This window comes from Mytilus californianus, unplaced genomic scaffold (genome assembly GCF_021869535.1).
Source record: "Mytilus californianus isolate M0D057914Y unplaced genomic scaffold, xbMytCali1.0.p SCAF_9, whole genome shotgun sequence".
In the NCBI taxonomy this organism is placed as follows: domain Eukaryota; kingdom Metazoa; phylum Mollusca; class Bivalvia; order Mytilida; family Mytilidae; genus Mytilus; species Mytilus californianus.
The window spans coordinates 29,964,969-29,988,431 of NW_026262745.1; the positions used below are offsets into that span (position 1 = coordinate 29,964,969).

Sequence of the window (23,463 nt, forward strand, 5' to 3'; positions counted from 1 at the left end):
GTGACTTGTGTAATTACAATAATGTGTCAATTAACATACTTTAACATAATATATACATATGTATACACCCGACCCAATGGGTCTATAAGTCAATATTCGATTTGTGTCTTGGATTTGATAAAAAAAGTCTCAATAATCAATTAATCTTACCAAAAAATATAATGATTAGATTAGGATATATGTTTATCAATAAAGTTTTAGATAATAAATTAAACTTATGTTTAAAATTGAGAATGGAAATGGGGAATGTGTCAAAGAGACAACAACCCGACCATAGAACAGACAACAGCAGAAGGTCACCAACAGGTCTTCAATGCAGCGAGAAATTCCCGCACCCGGAGGCGTCCTTCAGCTGGCCCCTAATTTGTACATATAGCACAATATAAAGGGAAAAAATGTAAAAGTTCCGTCATTTTTGTTTATACCACCATACTAACGTTACCAAAAGACCATAACCCTAATTTTGTCAAGGAACGATGTCTATTGTCTTTCAAAACATGTAAAATTTGCAATATTGAATCAATATCGGAATAATGAAATGGGGAAATAGTCCCATGGGTGCCCATGGCATCAAACATATTACGACATTACACATTTAGTATGAATTATTAACATTGTGTACACAATTAATTGTCGTTTTGACTTTTAAAATGGAAATTTGTACGTTTTAATCATTCACTTAATCTCTGTAAGGCAATTCATTGTCATTTAAATTTTTTAAGTTTCAAATGTCAAAGTTATATGACTCTTTATTATAGTGACTTGTGTAATTACGATAATGTGTCAAATTATAAAAAATAAGGTGATGTGGTACTGCCAATGAGACAACAAGAGGTGGAGTTAAGCAACTTCAGGTCACGGTACGGCCACCATTATAATCAGCTATTAAAGACCCCTACATGACAAACTGTGAAACAATTGAAACAAGGAAACCAATAAGATGTATGACAAAACACTAAACGAAACACAGATATGACAGACAACAACCAACGACAACCACTGTATGACAGACAGGAACCAACGACAACCACTGTATTACAGACAGCAACCAACGACAACCACTGTATTACAGGCTTCTGACAGACAGCAACCAACGACAACCACTGTATGACAGACAGCAACCAACGACAACCATTGTATTACAGACAGCAACCAACGACAACCACTGTATTACATGCTTCTGACAGACAGCAACCAACGACAACCACTGTATGACAGACAGCAACCAACGACAACCACTGTATGACAGAGAGCAATCAACGACAACCACTATATGACAGACAGCAATCAACGACAACCACTGTAATACAGGCTCCTGATTTTAACTTGGAATAGGCATGATTGTTGAAGCCTGAGAATCTAACAAAGTGAAGCAAGGGTTGGGCAAGGGTCCAAGCTATTTGTTTGGTCAATTTTAGTACAATTTTAAAGCTATTTCTTTCGAACTGACCAAGATAGGTAGACTGAAGTACCCTGGCATTTACATGGGATTCAAAACAAGTTTTGTTATATATTTAGATTAATGTTTATATTAGAATCGTGTTCACTTGTACTAATAAGTGAAGTTGTAGCCATATTTTATTATTTTTAGAAAGAACGCGTTCAGTTTTTAAGGGAGAATAAGCTTACATAAAAACTTCTAATACGAAAACAATGAAAAAATCAAGTTCAGGGAACGAAAAGATGCGCTGAAGAAATAATTATAGATTTGATTATATTTATCATATCTTTAGTAATAAATACACATTTTAGAGTAAACAGGTGTCAAATAATAAACCAATCGTATTACACAGCTCCTAATTGTGCGAACATATCATTTTGTGAAAGTTATAAGGAATAAATCTATCATTTGTAATTCGAAACTATTGCTAATCCCCCCATAACTAAATAAGCCAGCAAACATTACTGGACATGATTAAATTAATTACCGCCCGGACAGTATGAATGGACATTTATGTTATTTTAATACAATAAAGACCTTCCACCAGACAATTAAATCTTCTATAGAAAGCGTCCGGGGAGTGTGGTATTGATATTTAATAGTATGATCGGTCTGCAATCTCACGCCAAGTGTTACCGAAAGAGCGATAAATAATACAGTACGTATAAAATACAATCCGTACATAAATGATTTATCAAAATATGGTATTACACGTATTCATTATCAATTCATTTCTAATGTGAAAAAATTATGCAATACCTGATTTATAAATTTTACTGATAGTGCAAAATATTTTTTAAACCTTTAAATCATTAATGGTTGGGAAAGTGTAAGATGGTCACCCTTATCAGTAAAAGAAATATAACATAAGGATTTCTGAGTAATAAAAACAGAAAAATTCTATGTGACTGCCTGTACCTAGAATATTTTTATCACCGCGATACCATCATATTGTATTTTTAGTCAAGAAATATGCCAAACGGATAATCTTGGGGTGAATCATTGTCCTGTGATCCCACGTTTAAGAAGACTTTGCATAGCCAAAAAAGACCCGAAGAATACATTCGGTTAGTAAAACAATAGAAAAGCAGACCACTTGAATGGCACTAAATGCTCGTTGAATTAAGATGGTGTATCGATAAAGGATAAGAGAAAATAGATATAAGAAGATGAGGTATGAGTGCCAATGATACAACTTTCCATCCAATTCACAATTTGTAAAAGTAAACCATTATAGGTTAAAGTACGGCCTTCAACACGGAGCCTTGGCTCACACCGAACAGCAAGCTATAAAGGGCCCCAAAAATGACTAGTGTAAAACCATTCAAACAGGAAAACCAACTGTCTAATCTATATAAAAAAAGAGAAACGAGAAACACTTATGAACAACATCAACAAACGACAACCACTGAACATCAGGTTCCTGACTTAGGACAGGTGCAAACAAATGCAGCGGTTTTAAACGTTTTAATATGCGCCAACCTTCACCCTACATGAAACAATAGTGTAACATAACATAGAAAGACACACTATAAAATATCAATTGAAATGGCTTAACTCAAATGCATGCTTTGTAACCTTTGTTCATGCATACAGTACAAATGTATGCTTTGTGTATGCACACAGTACTTTTTTCATTGAAAATAAAATTTATTCCAGGTATTTTATGAGATTGAATGAAGGACCTGGATGGTGGGAGATTATTGTTTACCCATAAAAATAAAATGAAGTGGTATACATGTTTAATTGCTCATTGTTTTAGTCATCTGTCACTCTTGCAAGTCAGAGTAGATATATTAGGTTTCACCAAATTTGCATATTATTGCTCAGATATACTCAAAATTATCACACATTATAAACTCAGTAATTGCTGGTTGGCAGTATAGTATCTGTAATCACTTAATCACATCTTACCTCTGGTATACCAAACGCATCAGAGTAGACATTCGTGAGATCAAATAGACTTTCCCAGTTAGCACCATTCAGCAACATGTGAAGCTTACTGGTTGCTATCATTTGCATTTTCCTCTTTGCGATATTCCACTAGATAGGAAAAAGATATTTAAAATTTACATAGAAGTGTTATCACTTATGAGCAAAAAGTTCAGATTTTGGCAATTAAACCAGAATAAGACAAGATAGTACAGCGATTCATATTGCCATACAATAGCAGTGATTAAAGTATCTGTTTGATGACAGAAAAAGGGGCAAAATTAAGATTTCATTTCTACAACTACAACTACAACTACAAAACATCTTCTGAAAGTGTTAATACATCTGGAAAATTTGAGATAATGACAATATTCATGTTTTATCAAAACCAACTGCTCTTTTAAGACCATGCAAAAGAAAATATAAAATATTTATTTATTACTTCTATGTAAATCAGATGTAGTCGTCTCATATATTCGGGGCTTACGCCCCTCGGATATGAGAAGACTCATCTATACATACATGTTTATATAGTGTCAACCCACTTGTTTAATTTTGACAATAAAAAAAAGTCATGTTCTTGAACTGCTGCAATAATTTATATCACGAAATGACTTTTTGGAAATGCATTGTATACTGAAAGTAAAGAAATAACCGTCCTTGTATTCCGAAAATAACTGCCGTATCTTAAGCACCGTTAACATCATCTTCTTTTAATCTAATTCATCATTTAAGCATCTTTCACCATTTTATTCACAAACGTTTTTGAATCCAAAGGGGTCACTGGGGTACAGACATGTGTCACTTAGACCTCTTCTATCCGGCAGTAAATATATGTCTTTCTGAGTGTGTGGAATGTATCAATACACTGATATGCCCGGTCGGAATAGAGACGTGAGATCCAATGCATCAAGCAGGTAGAGTGTCATGCTTTCTTTACATTAAAGAACCCTTGCAAAACTCTTTGAGTGCCTATATGTGGCTTGAAGCTAGTCAAAATTTCTGCCTCTATTCAGCATACCCTTCTTTTACGTTGGGAGTCCAAATTTCCTTCTCTTCGTCCCGGTTGACCCACTTTGCTAATCCTACACAATGGATGGACTGATTATGTGTTCCCATCCTGAGTATGCATGAAATGTTTGCCACTGGACTTTAAGCAAACAACAATTAATCTTTCAAAAGTATTCGAAATTTGTAAGTTTTTACATACTATATTCTTTTTAAGTCTGACAAGTTTTTACGTATAAAGCAAAGACGTAAAACAAATACAAATGTAAAAAAAATAAGAAAATACATACTTTGTATTCAAATGAGAACTGTTCATCACTTGGGATTTCTTTGACCTGGAAATAAACAAATATATCATACCGTAGGTAACTTTAAAAAGCATATCAATTCTGTTTGAAAACTTGAGATCTTGTTTATTATTACGTCTTTACTAGAATTTGTTTTTCTTTGTGATAATTTGAGGTATAATTCAATCTTGTTGATTTGCAGTCACAACCATTTCTTAGATGAACACTTTTAATTAAGTATTGTTAAAAGAGTCTTACAAAGGGATTGTCGTGCAAATATGACAGTATTTGTTAGGAACTTTATCCGTTAAATGATAAAACCCCGGATTTGTGTTCTTCGATGCACAACTGTTGTGTTAACGACATCTTGAAGTGGATTCCGCTTAAACTGGTGGTAGGGGCCGGCCACCTTGAGCTTGACTTTAAGTGGGGAGCTTTGTTCCATTTTCAAGGCATCATTCTATTCCACATTCCGAGAGAGAAAATGTATTTACCAAAAACCAACTGTACATCGAACGATTTTACCATAAATATACACGTTAAAGCACGCGACGTTTTGCGCGGTGAATATACATTTTCCTCAGGTGAATATGCTGTTTTATTCAAAATCCAATTTTTATAGAAAAACCTACTTTTAAACTTCTATCAATATGGAATAAATATATTTATAAATTTATTGTGTCCGAAGTGCTTTTCTGGATTTACCTTCATCTAGAACGTTCAAACCTTAACATTTGAACGCCAGGAATGTTTTTTTATAAAAAATGTAGACACCTTAGGAACTATATGAACAAAAGGAACCTAAAGAGAATAGCCAAATTCATCTATGTTTATGAAAAATATCACAGTTTAAATTAATTTTAAATGTATAATTTCTTGACTTATAAATAATAAGAAAGGTAAGAAATGTAGTTCAAGTTTACAAATTCTAACTTACTCTCCTTTGACAACTACACAAGAGATCTACTTCACATAAAAAAATGTGTCGTTAAAACTATAAATTAGATTTAACCATTATGGTTTGTTTATAATGTTAGTACATGTAAGGCATTATTGTTACTTTGTGAAAGAGCTTATATTTCAAAGCACATAAAATTAATAAATAAACTTTCAGAACAACATTTTTTCATCTACCTTTCATTCATTCTTTCATTCCTTCATTCGTTCATGCATTCACTTTTTGCCATACAACATATATATATATATATAAATTTAGACTTTTATATATTTTTTCGTTTGGGCTTGTATTATATTTTCCTTCGGGTTTATATGATCCGTTCATCCTATTTCGACTCTTTAAAATTCAAGAGTCTATCCTAAATTTAGGTAAATTATATGGCCTTCCAAATACCGTTTCGATCCCTAAAATCACTGAAGAGACATTAATTGTCGAAATCCGGATATGGTGTACAAATTTTTGCACCTCATGTTTGTGGTATACCATCTTTTCCACAAGTTTATTGTTTTCTGTTTGGTATTAAATTAATATTAAGATCCATTTCGTTAGATCTGGTGATCAATTTATTTGACAATCGCCAATGGCAGTCGGCAGGGTTTAAGAACATCAGTTGTTCGACCTGTTAGTCAAATGCGTTTTGTTAAAATAGACTTTTTCACTTTTTTTGGTCTTTTGGAAATTGTTGTTTGTGCTGTATTTAGACCCCTCTATCAAGAAATTTGTTTTACATGCACATGTATAAAAATTGCGGTTTTTATCCAACGCAATCATAGGTTTGAACGTTGTTTTCCATTTATACTTTTATATATTTTTTTTTGTTTTGGCTTGTATTATATTTTTCTTCGGGTTTATATGATCCGTTCATCCTATTTCGACTCTTTAAAACTCGAGAGTCTATCCTAAATTCAGGTAAATTATATGGCCTTCCAAATACCGTTTCGATCCCTAACATCACTGAAGAGACATTAATTGTCGAAATCCGGATATGGTGTACAAATTTTTGCACCTCATGTTTGTGATATACCATCTTTTCCATAAGTTTATTGTTTTCTGTTTGGTATTAAATTAGTATTAAGATCCATTTCGTTAGATCTGGTGATCAATTTATTTGGCAATCGCTAATGGCAGTCGGCAGGGTTTAAGAACATCAGTTGTTCGACCTGTTAGTCAAATGCGTTTTGTTAAAATAGACTTTTTCACTTTTTTTGGTCTTTTGGAAATTGTTGTTTGTGCTGTATTTAGACCCCTCTATCAAGAAATTTGTTTTACATGCACATGTATAAAAATTGCGGTTTTTATCCAACGCAATCATAGGTTTGAACGTTGTTTTCAACAGATATATTGATTTGACCGTCTTGCTCATTTTTAATATTTTTGATTGACCAATATTAATTGGCCAGTTTATATCTATTAGCATTAATTTTGTCAACGCACAGCCAGTATAGTGGTAGGTGTTAACTAGCGTAAAGTTTGACTTTATTGACTCGCTGTTGAATGACTTACTTCAAATTGCACCATTAGATTAATTTCACATAGGTAGAACTTCATATTATTGTTAAAAGGTTTTACTGGAATGTTTTACAATTGTATTTTTTACGAACTTGAGTTTGCAAAATCATTTAATATGTAGAAGTGTTATCATTTGTTAGCAAACATTTCAACTACCATGATTAAATGAAAAGTGGTTTTTCTATATATTCAACAATAATATGATATCAGTTGAAATGACAATAAAATTAAGGTTTTTTCTAATGAATTTATCAGAACCAAAAAAAATCTAACTACGTTTTGTGCCCGTCTGTTTGAAACATTTTATCTTTGCAGACAAACTTAAAATAGTTGTACTCGGTCATTGGCATTACCTCAGATAAATTGACTTGTTATTCAGTAAGTTGTCTAACCCGTTTACGAAAGAGGATTACTTATACACAAACATATTATTTTGTTTATTACTTACGAACAAAAATAAAGAAGAAAAATTCGGCAGTCGAAAGGCTAATTTTTTACTGAACGGGAAAATGGAATGTCAGACATATTTAAATACATTTGTATATAAAAATCATTTTCCTACCTGGGCAGGACCACTTTTGATTTTCTGAATAATTTGGTAAGTTTTTCTTTTGTCATTTAATTCCATTTGTCTTTGTTCTGGGTGAGGATCTAACTGGGGTAATGATGTATCCATGTGTCTTATGATATAGTGATAATCCGCTTTAATCCATCGGTAAACGGGGAACACGTACGTGTCATGGGTTTTCATATTTTCTATAGAAATCTTATCCACATACCAGTCACTGGCGAGACCAGCATTGTCACGCCAAAATTCTACTTCAGCTATTTCATTCCCAAAATGACTCGGCTTTTTAATTGGAAATGCATCTATATTTCCTTTTTCGAAGTCATTACGAAAGAACTTATCCAATACAAATTCCTCAGTTTTATTTTCACTGTAATCTTGAAGAATTATTCGAACATTAGCATCTGTTCCAGAATTTAACCTGTCGCCAGTTTTGACATATATTGTAAAATTGGCGTTTTCAAAGCTCGATACACAATCACCCATGCTGAAAGTTACAGTCTAAAATAGAAGCTTCCTAGCGAGGTCAATATATATAAACAGAAACGTTGTGACGAAGTATCGGATAACTGATTGTGCATAAAAAATGTATAATTTGTGATTATTTGATTTTGAGTCCCTATCTATGTTTATATTTATCCATATCACATCTTAAGAATGCACATATCAACAGGTATCACAGGTAATTGTGTAGTTCAAGTGAGCATTATTTAGTTCAGTTTCTTATTCGAAAATTTTGATATTTGATTTAAACGGAAACTTTAAATGACTTTACGGTGGGTGTTCAAAGACTCAATTTAATAAACTTTCTTTTTTTAACTTCTTTTTCACAGATCATTTCACCGATAATATTATTGTAGTGTTTTATGTACAGTAAGCCATTTTACTACAGTAAGCCGTTTTACTATAAACCAGCTGTGTAATACGAGAAATCGAAATGACATTGAAGAGGGCGAAAGGCAAACCAAAGGCGAAAAAATGCTTCGCAAAAGATTGAAAATAAACTCATAGATATGGGCGACACAAACCATACGGAATCGTAAGAATTATAGTAAAAATGACAAGACCAAAGTGAATTTAAAGCGTTATAAATAAACTTAGTGGCAAATATTACATCCAGAAAAGGACGAAAACATGGTAATGTGATATAAATATGAAACTGATACAATGAGCCGGATTCTTAACGTGCTAGCTCAGGTGGTAACAACCCAAAAGAATACATGTCACTCTTGCCGGACACACTATTATGACTTCGAGACGAACAGTCTTTGTTCTTACCAATATATGCTAAGCGAAAAGCCAAAACAAATTCTGCGTGCAAAAAAAAATTAAGGTCAAATGGACAGCAGCAATATAGATTAAACGTAAACAAATATTGGTAAATAAACGATATTATAAAAATCTTTTATGCCCTTCCTAATAGTCAATGTGGGAGCAAATTAGAAATTGCTTCCCCTTTCACTTAAGAGAAGACGAACACCCACCTAATCATCGCTCTGTTATCTATAAAGGTGTGCATACCTTTAACCCTTTAAAATTATTAAACTAAAAGTATACACATATTAAGTATCTTCTACTCATATTAATATGACGATCTTTTTGTATTCAATATTCCTGATGTCTTTATGCGTTCAAAAAGCATATATTACAGCGATTAGTTTACAAATAGATATTATTAACTGATAGACAGATTTGACATAATGATTTAATGTTAGATCATAATCTGAAAGCAAACATTTCCATACATATTTAACGCTAACTTGTTATTTGAACAAAAACTGTACCATGTTTTTATTTTTTGAAATTTTCTAAAATTGGATACAAATAATTTTCCTTGAGTATTGTAAATAATCCCACCAACATGTGTGGACTGTACATGATTTGGGTCAAATTAGTATTTATCTAACATAGGATTTATACCTATATTTATCGCAACCTGTTGCATTGGTTCGACATAATAAGTTTGTAAGTTTGTAAAATTATTCATCAAACCGAACAATTAATAATGTACCTGTGCTGGACCATTTTCAACTTTGACCCTCAACTGGTACGCATTTCTTTTCTCGGACAATTCCATATATCTCTGATTTGGGTATTTATCATATTGGGAGAGAGAGGTGTCCAAATGTTGAATACAGTAATGGAAATTCTCCTTAATCCATCGAAAAACAGGAAATATACTGGATTCCGCTGTGGTCTGGTTTTTCACTTCTATCCAGTCTACATACCAGGAACTTGAAACTCCTAAAGTGTCTCGCCAAAGTTCTATGCGTTCGATTTGTGGAATATTTACATCTGATTCTATGGAAAACGAATCTATTGTTCCTGCTTCAAAATCATTTCTGAAAAAATTATCCAGGGCAAATTCTTCTGTTTTAATGTCTAAATATCCATGAAGAATGATGCTTACATTTGAATCGGTCCCTGATAATTTTTTGTCGCCAGTTTTGACAAGAATAATGTAAGAAATTCTGCCCATTTCTAATTCACATAAGAACAATGTAGGAAACTCTGTCCAATTCTTATTCACACAAGAACAATGTAAGAAATTCTGCCCAAATCTCCTTCACATAAGAACAACGTAAGAAAGTATGCCCATTTTTCATTCACACACGAGTTAAACTTTTAGACAACTCAGCTTTCAACAGTCGTTAGCATCAAATTAGAGTTTAATGGAGGAAGCATCTCTGTGATTAAATAGTTCTGCAGATTATAAATACGGTTCGCTGCTTGTATCTAAACCTGTGCGTGCACTTAATTCGACCAATTATCCAATTGTTATTGTAAAATACTTTATAATATATACATAACACGATTGAAACTAAACACACATCCTTACAGTGTTACATACGTCTGAAAATGTTACCTGTTTTAATTATTTTAAAACGATATTGCAAAGTTATCTTTATGTTTCTCAGATAATGCAGCCTATGCCTGTTAATTATTTGCACTGATTTGCCCACAAATTCATCTAGAATCCTAAACACAAATAGTTGGATTTTCGTTCGAAATGTTTCACATTTTGTCATGTCGGGGCCTTTTATAACTGACTATACGTTATGAGGTCTGCTCATTGTTGACAGTCGTACGGTGGCCAATAGTTAATAAAATTGAAAATGGAAATTGGGAGTGTGTAAAAGAGACAACAACCCGACCATAGAGCAGACAACAGCCGAAGGCCACCAATGGGTCTTCAATGCAGCGAGAAACTCCCGCACCCGGAGACGTCCTTCAGCTGGCCCCTAAACAAATATGTATACTAGTTCAGTGATAATGGACGTCATACTAAACTCCAAATTATACACAAGAAACTAAAATTAAAAATGATACAAGACTAACAAAGGCCAGAGGCTCCTGACTTGGGACAGGCGCAAAAATGCGGCGGGGTTAAACATGTTTTTTGAGATCTCAACCCTCCCCTATACTTCTAGCAAATGTAGAAAAAACAAACGCACAACAGTACGCACAGTAAAACTCAGTTTAAAAGAAGTCCGAGTCCGATGTCAGAATAGGAAACAAAAGAAAATAAACAAAATGATTGCTTACATCCACGTCATTTGGACCATGGTGGCAATCATTTCACATCTCCTTATTTTTACAATGACGAATTTTCAATTCAACGTTTTGTGAAAAGGTTTCCTGACAAAACTTCGGTTTAAATAAATCATTTACAAAATAGTGCATTGTAATTCTATGTGTTTTTTTTTTATATTTTATAGGGACTAAGTAGATGCTTTTTACCTAAGTCATACTTTCTACAAGCATGGTCAGTAAATTGTGAAATACTGACAGCAATAGATCTAACCGAAAATTAGATAGCCCCATAATGATATTACAGTCAAGGTTTGACTATAGGACGAACAGAAGATGTCATTCCCATTCCTTCCCATGTACAGAATAACAGTGTCCAGCAGAACACGTTGTAATGGTTCAAATGAAGGATGACAGAAGGCTACGAACAGAAGATGTCATTCCCGTTCCTTCCCATGTACGGAATAACAGTGTCCAGCAGAACACTTTGTAATGGTTCAAATGAAGGATGACAGAAGGCTACGAACAGAAGATGCCATTCCCGTTCCTTCCCATGTACAGAATAACAGTGTCCAGCAGAACACTTTGTAATGGTTCAAATGAAGGATGACAGAAGACTACGAACAGAAGATGTCATTCCCGTTCCTTCCCATGTACAGAATAACAGTGTCCAGCAGAACACTTTGTAATGGTTCAAATGAAGGATGACAGAAGACTACGTACAGAAGATGCCATTCCCATTCCTTCCCATGTACGGAATAACAGTGTCCAGCAGAACACGTTGTAATGGTTCAAATGAAGGATGACAGAAGGCTACGAACAGAAGATGTCATTCTCGTTCCTTCCCATGTACAGAATAACAGTGTCCAGCAGAACACTTTGTAATGGTTCAAATGAAGGATGACAGAAGGCTACGAACAGAAGAAACATTATAGAATGAAACAAAAATGAATGTTTTAAGTCTGGAAACACCAATCGTCAGACAACTATATGTTTTAATAGACAAAAATCATCTACTCCGGGTACTAAAAATGGACTTCATCAACAATAATGTTTTATTTGGAGTTTTATATGGATGCTTAGCTATTAAGCAATAGATGGTTGTTAATACTTTCCCTATATACAGAAGAATTATATACCGTGCAAACAAGTGTTCATATTGTTTCGAGGGTTTCTGTACATTTTATACTATGGTTAATCATGGGCGAAAAAAGTAAAAGATATCAAGGAGGAATTCAAAATCATATATCGAAGGAAAGGCGAATAATGTGACCAGAGAGAAATAGATAAGAAGACAAACAACAGTACAAGGAAACTAAAGATCAGAAAGAACCTCAACCACATCCGAGGATAAACTTGGGTGCTGAGTTAGAGACTACAGAGCCAGCCTGATAAACAAGTGATATTTGTCGTGTTACTTTTGTTCAAATTATATGATATCTAAAAACGATCCAAAAGCAGCATACAATAGTGAATTAAAAGATGTCTCTTTATGTTTACCCTAAAACATTACAAAATTAACTCATATAAATTATCAATCCATTGAACATGACTAAATGTGAAAGTTTAAAATGAAATACAGTGTTTCAAAACAGGAGATAAATATCATAATCTGCGAAAACAATATAGCCATTAAAAAGTAAAATAACAAAAATACCGAACTCCAGGGAAAATTCTAAACGGAATAAAACATAAAATATCGCAAAATGCATCACAGAAAACGGAAACAGTTGTAACAAGAACACCTCAACCAAATTATACGTCGATTCGGCTTCTCCGGAAAAGTATGCGTTTCCTATTTAACTAATACAATAAATGGGATTACAGGAACTGCGCATGCCAAAACTATAATACAACAGACCACACCAACCAATCAACTCCTCCGAAATATGACTCATACAAACAAAGACAATCACCAACGGTATACCACACAGTCCAGATCACCTGATTTGGTACAGGTACAATTTGACATACAACGGTTCAATACACGGTTCAGATCGCCTGACTTGGTACAGGTACAATATGACATACAACGGTTTAACACACGGTTCAGATCGCCTGACTTAGTTCAGGTACAATATGACATACAACGGTTTAACACGCGGTCCAGATCGCCTGACTTGGTACAGGTAAAATATGACACAACGGTTTAACAGACGGTCCAGATCACCTGATTTGGTACAGGTACAATATGGCATACAACGGTTCAATACACGGTTCAGATCGCCTGACTTGGTACAGGTACAATATGACATACAACGGTTTAACACACGGTCCAGATCGCCTGACTTGGTTCAGGTACAATATGACATACAACGGTTTAACACGCGATCCAGATCGCCTGACTTGGTACAGGTACAATATGACATACAACGGTTTAACACGCGGTCCAGATCGCCTGACTTGGTACAGGTACAATATGACATACAACGGTTTAATACACGGTCCAGATCGCCTGACTTGGTACAGGTACAATATGACATACAACGGTTTAACACGCGGTCCAGATCGCCTGAATTGGTACAGGTACAATATGACAGTCAACGGTTTAACACACGGTCCAGATCGCCTGACTTGGTACAGGTACAATATGACATACAATGGTTCAACACACGGTCCAGATCGCCCGACTTGGTACAGGTACAATATGCAGATTGATGTATATGAATAAAAGGAGAATTTGGGTATACGTCATATGGTACCGAGTCTATAAAGATTTTTAACAGAAACAATAAGGTTTGACATTAAAACAGAATTTGTTACAAAGGTATACCATAAGTCTTGTTTCAAATTTTATTATCATATCTTATGACTGTACAGACCTGTGATAACGATTTCAATGTGCGATACACGTGTGCTTCCGGAATAATTTAAGACGTTAAAAAAGATAACAGACAAACCCGTCTTATGTAAGATAACATGGTACAATTAGATGATTAATGAGCTAGAAATTTGTCAAAATATATCATTCAAACTATACCGATGCTAAAACACCGGGCTAACAGTGGGCGAGCGAAACTTGGTAAATTGGGAAAAAAATGCTTTTAAATGATAACGAAACGGGTCAAAATAAATAAAGGAATAAAAATAAGATACCAATGTGTTAAATTATTATATGATATATTCTCTATTGCGTGTTGAAACAAAGTTAGCTAAAACCAAATAAGAAAAAGTGTAATCCAAGTGGGCATACTTTCTGTGATCTTTAAAACCCGTGATACAAGATATCATATATTGTACGTATATTAGTAAAACATCGAACCACTTGAAAATAGCGTAGAACGAAGCAGAAAATTAGGTTCTGATGAAATTGTTGCCCCTGGATTCTAGAAAATTCTTCGATTTGATCATTATTTAATTTTATATGCCTATGGGAGTTCACTTAATACAAAGATAAAGAGATACTCTATATTTAACTTATTTTTTTCTACCTGGATCGGAGCACCTTGGACTTTTACAACCAGTTTGTACATCTCCCTCTTTTCCTCAAGTTCCATTTCCCTCTGCTTGTGATAAGGATCATTTTTTGGAAGACAAGTATCCAGATGTCGAATCCTATAATGATAGTTTTCTTTTATCCAACGAAATACGGGGAAAATAAAAATATCTCCAGTTTCCTCAATGGTAACCTCAATCCAGTCAACATACCATGCAGCAAAAAGACCAGTACCATCCTGCCACAGTTCTATAGCATCAATTTTATCGAAATTTTGCTCCAGGCTAACTATAAATGAATCGATATTTCCTGCTTCAAAATCGTTCCTAAAGAACTCATCCAGAGTTTTGGGTTCCGATTTGTATCCGTCCTTTCCATGGAAAATTATTCGCACATTTGCATCAGTACCTGCTCCTTTCTTATCACCGGTTTTGACTTGAATTTTATAATTATAACTTTTAGACAGTTCCATTGTCACTTCAAATTCTCTATCTTAGGACAAAAATGTATCCACGGGAATTTCTTACTTTATCCAGGTAAACTTGTTGTAATAGCTTTATGAATCTAAATAGTAAGTGCTTGTATTTAAATATAACTACCCTTGCAATAAATCTATAATTTCTCTATACAAACATATCCATTTTCGACATGTATACCTGTATGGTTAAGCTTATCACCAACCGAATACATAGCTCACGAAAGAGTGTAAAAAAAACTCTATTATATAATGTGAACAACGAAGAATGCAGATATCAAATTTCTAAATATTACTATTGACATTTGCTATCTAACTATGTCTTCTTCTCAACAAATGACAATACAATTACGACATTACGACACCCAAAAGAATAACAATAATATGAACAACTACAATTATACAAATGCACACCGGGTATCAAGATCCGAAATCCGCGGAGGGTTCCAAATCACGAGGAGCAATTATAAATGAATAATGTGTTACGATGGTTATTTAGTAAAATCTGGATCCGATTCCCACGGAGCATAGTAAAAATGGATCCATTTCCCACGGAGCACAGTAAAATCTGGATCCAACTCCCACGGAGCATAATTCCTATGTGGGAATCGGATCTATATTTTACTTAACCACCGTTAAACATTGTTTATTAATTACTCCTCGGAATTCGAGTCCCTCCGCGTTTTCGGATTGGATTACCCGTTGTAATTGATTATGATATTTTTGATTGATTGGTGTATAACCAAAAACCAAAACTTATTAAAAGATATATATGAAAAGGGAGACAACAAACACAGAGCAAACATTGCTGATGGAAAATTGCTGTAAAGTGTTGGAAGAGCTGGAGGGTAACTAGCATCTTGTTAGTTAGTTTGGGTCTTCTCGTCTTAATTAAACGACAGAAAAGTGTCTTTGTATTTTATTGAATTAATTTGTTCAATTGTTGGATGCAAAGATTCATCGTCTCTAGTAATAACCGCTTTGATAGTAAAGACGCTTTGCGCAAACACTCTGGTTATATTCAAGAAAATATTCAGAGCAGTCATATATTTATATATTGCGTATTTTCTCATCGGTACCATAATTTGCTTTAAAACAAATCTGGCCGTCAGCCCTACTTATGATGAAATATAAAAGACTCGATGCTTGCATGGATAATATTCACTTCGATTCTAATAGCTAGACTTATACAAAATCTTGAAACATGCAATTCAAGGCTTATTATAAAGGCTTTCAAGACGGTCATTTTGTGGAAAAGTAGAAACAAACATTTGTTAAAATAGTGATGAATAAAGTTGGGGGAAAGACATAATGGAACATAGCTTTACCTTTTGTTTTTTTTTACGGTAGATCCGACCGTTTTTTGTAGTTCAAAAAAATAGAGTGGATACTTTGGATGTTTGTTTTAGAATGTGATACACTAATTCTGTTGTAACATTTTTTGCTACAAATGGAGGAAAACATGACGTTTTTCTTTTTTATTTAAATACTTTCATATTGGTTCTCCATCCATTAAGCCCGACTATATACCTTCGTTGGTCATGACAAACTCAGAACCCGCCAATCGTCTGTACGACAGTAGAGTGTGTGGTATGATTGCCAATGTGACAATTATACATCGAAGACCAACGGACGAGAATGTAAACAATTACAAGTCATCGTAAGGCCTTCAACAATGAGCAAAATCCACACAGTATGGTAAGATATAAATGGCTCCGACATGAAAAAGTGTGAAACTAATATGACAGAGAGCAACCAAAAAACAATGTGTTACAGGCTCTTGACTTGGGACAGGCGCAAACATGGAACGTGATGGGGTTAAACATGTTTACGAGCGTTCAATTCTCCACTTTACCTGATGACTAGGGCAGTGATGTAACACACACAACATAAGAATAAACTGTTAAAGTCGGTTGGAAAGGGATTGATAAATCAGTGTTGTTTTTTTACATTAATTTTGTAACACCAATAACAAAAACACATCAATTATTAAACAAACATAAATTTTCTTTGCAGTTGTTATACTACTATTTCATAGTAACCCGTTTACTGCTGTTCAATAAAAATCTAGACCTCTACAGCAAGGGGAGATGGTATAGGCAAACAAATTTGGTGGATATGTGTCTCATTGGCAATCATACCTCATCTCATTATTTTTACAAAGAACTTTGATGAATGCGAGATACTTGGAAAATCAATATATCAACGGATCAATTTTGAAAGAACTTTTCTACAAGTAAAAAGGTCACATCTTATAGAAAGGTCAATACAATACCAAATAATGTTTTGGGGCTTCTTATTTATTTCTTCCCATAATTTATCCTTGTGATTTGTATTTATAACGAATGCTTCCCATTTTCTGAACAGTCCATGTTTTTTCTGTGTACTCGAACAAATCCCCTAAACCTTATTAATTAACAAGAAACTGTTCTTCCATATTTTCAAAGCTTTATGTCCGTATGAATAAAACAAAACAGGCAATTTTAAGTTATCAAAAGTTTCAACTGGAGTTTTATGGAATATGAACATTTATCCTGCAATCGACTATTCCACTATACAAATACTGGTGTACAGATATTACGAAGCGATAAATGTTTAGTATAAGCTTCTGTTTCGAGCGAATGGTTATAATACAATAATTACATTACATGTATGTTTCATTATGATACGTTATTTTGATTGGTTAACAGTAATCTCGCGTCATTCTGAAATTAACCTTCAATTCAAAATGAAATGTAACATTCATGATGACACGAGCTTCCACAATAAAATGCACAGGTAAATAAAAGAAAAACTTGATAGAAATCGTGTTTTCATGATCCTAGCAAAAAATGTAATTATAAGTATTGAATGCTTCTTTTTATTTAGTAATTTTATAGGGTTGTAAAAGCGTTGACCGTGCGCACATTTTTAGAATTTACAAAAAGAAGCATTCAATTCTTTAATAATTGCTGTTAACGTCACAGTTTAATTGGTCTGCGTTTCAGTAAGTCATGTCAATTTTATTCAAAAATAAATCCAACGATAGGGACGCAAGCGTAAGTTTTAAATTACAGGACAAAACCAATATTCGTACAGTGTATATTTTTATGCATCTAAAAAGAGAAGAAATACGTTGTTGTGCTTAGTGTCTTAAGTATTGTATTTCATGAAAGAAAACTCAAGTATAAACATTTGATAATCGTCTTTTTGATTAAAGAAGATGTGATTTCTCCACACTTACATGTACAACAATCGTAAAAATAGTGTATCAAATAATATTAAAAGTTAACAGAAAAGCACTTGGAACACATAAAATTTATAAAGCGTTGATTTCAAATTTGAATTGATTGTATCTCTGCAATTATAAATACTATACATATCATTCTTTCATTATTCAGATGCAGTTCAACGAGTTTTAAATGCATACAGCATTTCATCGAAATCTGATGTTTCGTCCAATTACGTATACTTTCTATAACTGTGTGTATTTATTCATTTAATACCGGTGTTAAATAATTTCTTAACTGCTCGTTTTTCCGTGTACCTTTTTGTAGTTACACTGTCGAGATTAATAAAAGGGGTCGTTGAGCTTGAAGGCACAAACTAGTTTAACTCCTCCCCGTGTTTATATGCCGATCAGAAGTCGGAAAGGAAACGTAGGCAGAAGACGTATTTATCCTAGAAGTCCCCTTTTCTTTGCCATTTCAAGAATACGATGTTGGTGGTCGATTTTCAATAGTCTCTGTTATTTCCTTTTCTAAAATTATGCCTTTTTAAAAGTATTGAAAATTCGAAATTACAATTTATTTGCATGAGAAAATAAATTGATTCGTTTCGTTTTACCTCAAAATACGAAAAGAATAATTCAATCCAATACCTAAGATGGTCCAAAGAAATGTATTTCATAAATTTAAATTATCGGTGATTTAATGCTTATTTAAAAGTGTATAGATTTTATATTACAGGTGTGATATTTGCTTTACATTGTAAACTTTGAAATTTGTCTGCTCAAGTGATTGTGATTTTATTCAAGAAAAGACATAATATTTAACAACCACATTACACGTTGCAAATATGATTTAAATAGTTAAGTACTACTTCCTGTAGTTAAATTGTAATATTGATGATTAAAACATGTTAAAAGAGGTATGCAGACATTTGAGTTTTTTCTTCATATCCAAACATCTTTTTGGCTTTTAAACTTTATTGATTCGAGCGTCACTGATGAGTCTTTTGAAGACGAAACACGCGTCTGGCGTACAAAATTTTAATCCTGGTATCTATGATTAGTTTATTTTTATCATATTAAGAGAAGTTTAGATATGCATGTCATCTGAGAAGCAGCAATAAATATTACCGGAGAACTGGGAAAGCCAGTTAATTATACATTTGAAAGTACTGTGTATCAAATGCAATTGACAATATTCGAGTTAAGAAAATCCCTGCATATGATCCCTTTGCTTGCGTGAGATAAGCATGCATGGTTTAAGCGGTATGGGTTTTGCTCATTGATGAAAATAGTAATGTGATTTATAGACTTTGCTAACTTCGTCGTCATTTGGTCTCTGGCGGAGGGTTGTCTCATCGATAATCATACCACATCTTCTTATTTTATATTAAGTCTCCAAAAGACTCCCTGTCCCTGATGCATTTGATTAAGACGATATCCATTGCCATACATTCACATAAGGAAAGGGCTATATTTTTTTAATGTAAGTAGTATTATTTTATTCTACTATTACATACTATGACGTAAGGTACTCAAAGCCTCGGTTTGAAAAAACCAAGGAGGAAATCAAATAGATAATCACATTTATCTGTAGAAACAAATGAGCGATGCAACAACGTAAAGTTATTTTGTTAATACAGAAAAGCTTTTGATTCCATATAACCATAGAGGAAATGAATCATCTTCATTAAAACTAGTATCAGTCGGAAAAGAAGCCATGAAACAACGAATAAATTAGTATGTAGATAAGAGGAGGAAATATCGTTGTATTCATATTTTACAATCCTGCAAACCGTGCATAGAACATTAATATCAAATTTAAACTAAAATGAAAGCTAAATATGATATCATAAGAGTGCAGTGCAATGTCGAGGCAACCTGCACATTTTTCTGGAATCATGATATAGAGGTATTGTCAGTAGACACCTGAGCACACCTAGATTAATAATATACGTTAGTTTATGATATGATGTATCCCACACCTTCTTTGACTCATATATATAGATATGATACAATTTTGCATATATCCATAAAAATAAAATGTAATGCAGTGCTTTACATTGCTGTTGGATAAAATTTTAAGTGATACCTGACAATATTCAAATTTGACAAGTTTTTACATTCAAAATATGTGAAATACACTTACTTCCGATAACATTTTGATTTAGGTTTTTAGGTTAAGAGTGTACTTCTTTTTTTCATTTTGTGGTATGATACTTGAAAGGTAAAATCTAGTTTTAAAATTGCATGCAGTTTTGAGCTACCGTAAAGCACTTATATTTTGGTAAGTTGTTTTGAAATACAACGTATTGCCAATGGTATTACAACATCAAAGTACACATCACACTGAAAAATTTAAAGAGAACCTATATTTTTTTCCTTTTTAGAAATAGATTCATATAGAATTGGCCTTTCCTCATTTTTTTCCAGCTACAGCTAACTCTGAATTAAATGCCAATGAACAAAACCAAATACACTGGTACCTACGGAAGCCCATTTAGGACCTCCCAAAAATATAATTTGAATTCGATATCACGAATTGTAGAATTCGTTATCACAGATTAAATTCGTTATCACGAATTTATGAAATTAGTTATAACAGTTTTTGTAATTCGTGATAACGGATTAAAAAAGTGATAACGAATTTTATAATTAGTTATAACGTATTAAATTCGTTCTCACGAATTTGTGTAATTTGTTATCACAGTCTTTTTTTAATTCGTGATTACTGATTAAATTCATCATCACAGATATTTGTAGTTCGTGTTAACGGTTTCAAATCGTTATAACAAATTGTATAATTCGTGATAACAGATTAAATTCGTTATAACTATTTCTACGAATTCGTGATAACGAATTTCATCCGTTATAACTATTTATAAAATTCATTATTACGATTTTAATCCGTTATCACGAATTACAAAAAAAAAACTGTGATAACTATGTCTACGAATTCGTGATAACGAATTTAATCCGTTATAACCATTAATACAATTCGTTATCAATATTTATAAACTCGTTATTACGATTTTAATCCGTTATCTCGAATTACAAAAAAATGTGATATCGAATTTAATTCGTAATTACGAATTACAAAAACTGTTATAACTAATTCTGAAAATTCGTTATCACGAATTTAATCTGTTACAACGAATTCTTCAATTCGTGATAACGATTTAAATTCGTGATTTCGAATTCAAATATATATTTTTAGGAGGTCCTAAATGGGCTTCCGTAGGTACCCATTCGAAGACAGCCACTCATAAACGAGGTTCCTGACTTAGAACAGGCACATACACATGACTGCGGAGGGTTTTGATTTTGTTTTAAAGGTTATACATGTAAAATATTTTATTAGAGCATATTAAAAAAAGAAACAAAATTTAAAAGAAACTGAAACCAAGGATTTTCTATCTTTCTATATAAATTATTGTTGAACTTATGACAGTATACCATTTTCAGGGCTAACTTGGTACATATATTCAAATTTGGCATTAATTTTTATCATTTTTCTACATTTATTTTACATGGTCATAGGTCAGACAACATATGTGTATTTGTCAAATAACATGTAAAAATGCACGTAATATCCTCGACTGGTAATACGGTCAACCTACTTGACATTTTATATATAGTTAAGGGTGTTGTGCATATAATATTTATATATTTTTTAAATCTGACATAAGCTCTTTAAAGAACTCAAAGTACAACTAAACAAGCGATTTTTAACTTTTACCATACTTTTCCGTGTTTGATTAATGTCCATTAACGAAAGACTGATTTAAGTCATGCTTCCCCTTATGGTGGAGTTTATTAGTCAATAAATGTTACTTATACAACAAAAGTTAAAGACGAAGAAGCTTTTTTATTTTATAAATAAACAGATTTTAAAGCATCTCTTTTTTTTGGGTATAAAATGAATATTTTAGCATATTCTTATATATATTTCATATATATGAATATTGGTATGGATATATTGCATTGTGCTATGAGTGTATATAGAAGGGGATAGGAGGGAGTGTGATCCTAATTTATCGGGAAAATAAACACTGAATCCCAAAAGTCTAATTATTAATTTCCGAATTCTGTTAAGTGTAGACCCCGAATTTCCGCGAAAGTAAAGGCCCAATCCCGACGTCCCGGAAAAGGTCCTTCCGTCCTTTTGTATATGTCAACGGATTAAAATCATGGAGAAGAATTTCTTCAGTGAGTTAGGGTTTGCTCATTCTCATTATTGCTACGTTCAACAACAGAAAAGAAAATTGGAAAACTAATGTATAGATTGTAGACGATCATTATTTAATAATAGATATTTGCGGAAACTAGGTCTATACCTAGGATTACATTTAGACTTACGATTACGGTTGACGAAAAACAAGGGGTCCTCTCAAAATAATAAAAAATAAACCCAATGAGATACATAGTAAAATGAAATGATATTTTGTTTTATCATGTAAAAAAGTCTTTTCGACGACACACAAATGCAGAAACTCATGGTCACAACAGATGTGAATCGGCACAAAGTCTCCATAACTTTGTGGTTTTTTTTTAATTCTCCGATGGCGTGGTCAACTTCTACTCTATAGTGTGTAATATGTCTATTTAATTTTCTACACTTCTTCTGCATATTCTAGGTTTGTCTTATGTAAGGTGTCAATACTGGATATCTGTTGGATATATTTTGTCGCCTAGCAAAAACAGCTCAGCCAGGAAAGGTAATTCTTGTCCTATATTTCTCATCAACATATATTGCTGATGCCAAAGGAATCCGCACTCAATATACCATATCCTATCTTCGTTCAATATTAGAACTTGAGCGTGAACGCAGTGACAATGTCTGTGTCCTGAGAAATACTGTTCCTGTGGTTCCGTTATCGGCCACAAACTTTCAGTCGATAGCCCTACTGCAAACGGAAGTTTTGGCCACTCACCTTACAAGTTCTGCCAATCATCCAAAGAAGGCCAATAAATAAGACGGTTATATGTTTCTTGAAATAGGTATACATGTATTTGTTTCGTCTTTGGTAGTCGAAACACTAACGTCAACTATTTCAGAATACGGGTTCGATTGTAACCATAACATAAAAGAAGAATTATTTTGCCCGGG

The 23,463-nt window shown here is 33.2% G+C and overlaps 1 protein-coding gene across 4 annotated transcripts in view; it reads right to left on the reverse strand.

Annotated features, from left to right (window-relative positions):
- The window catches only part of LOC127714648 (polyunsaturated fatty acid 5-lipoxygenase-like), a 54,960-nt gene that overhangs the window by 19,369 nt on the left and 12,128 nt on the right, over nucleotides 1-23,463 (reverse strand). The window contains exons 1-3 of one of the 4 annotated variants that reach the window (XM_052220711.1): nucleotides 14,666-15,268; nucleotides 4,672-4,716; nucleotides 3,356-3,484 (exon numbers count right to left, since the gene is read on the reverse strand). In XM_052220711.1, coding sequence (XP_052076671.1) covers nucleotides 3,356-3,484; nucleotides 4,672-4,716; nucleotides 14,666-15,142 — 651 coding nt within the window. In that variant the 5' untranslated portion in view covers nucleotides 15,143-15,268. Of the gene's footprint in view, nucleotides 1-3,355; nucleotides 3,485-4,671; nucleotides 4,717-7,697; nucleotides 8,315-9,714; nucleotides 10,345-14,665; nucleotides 15,269-23,463 lie in introns of those variants that run through there. The other 3 variants (XM_052220712.1, XM_052220710.1, XM_052220713.1) reach the window with 3 other exon arrangements.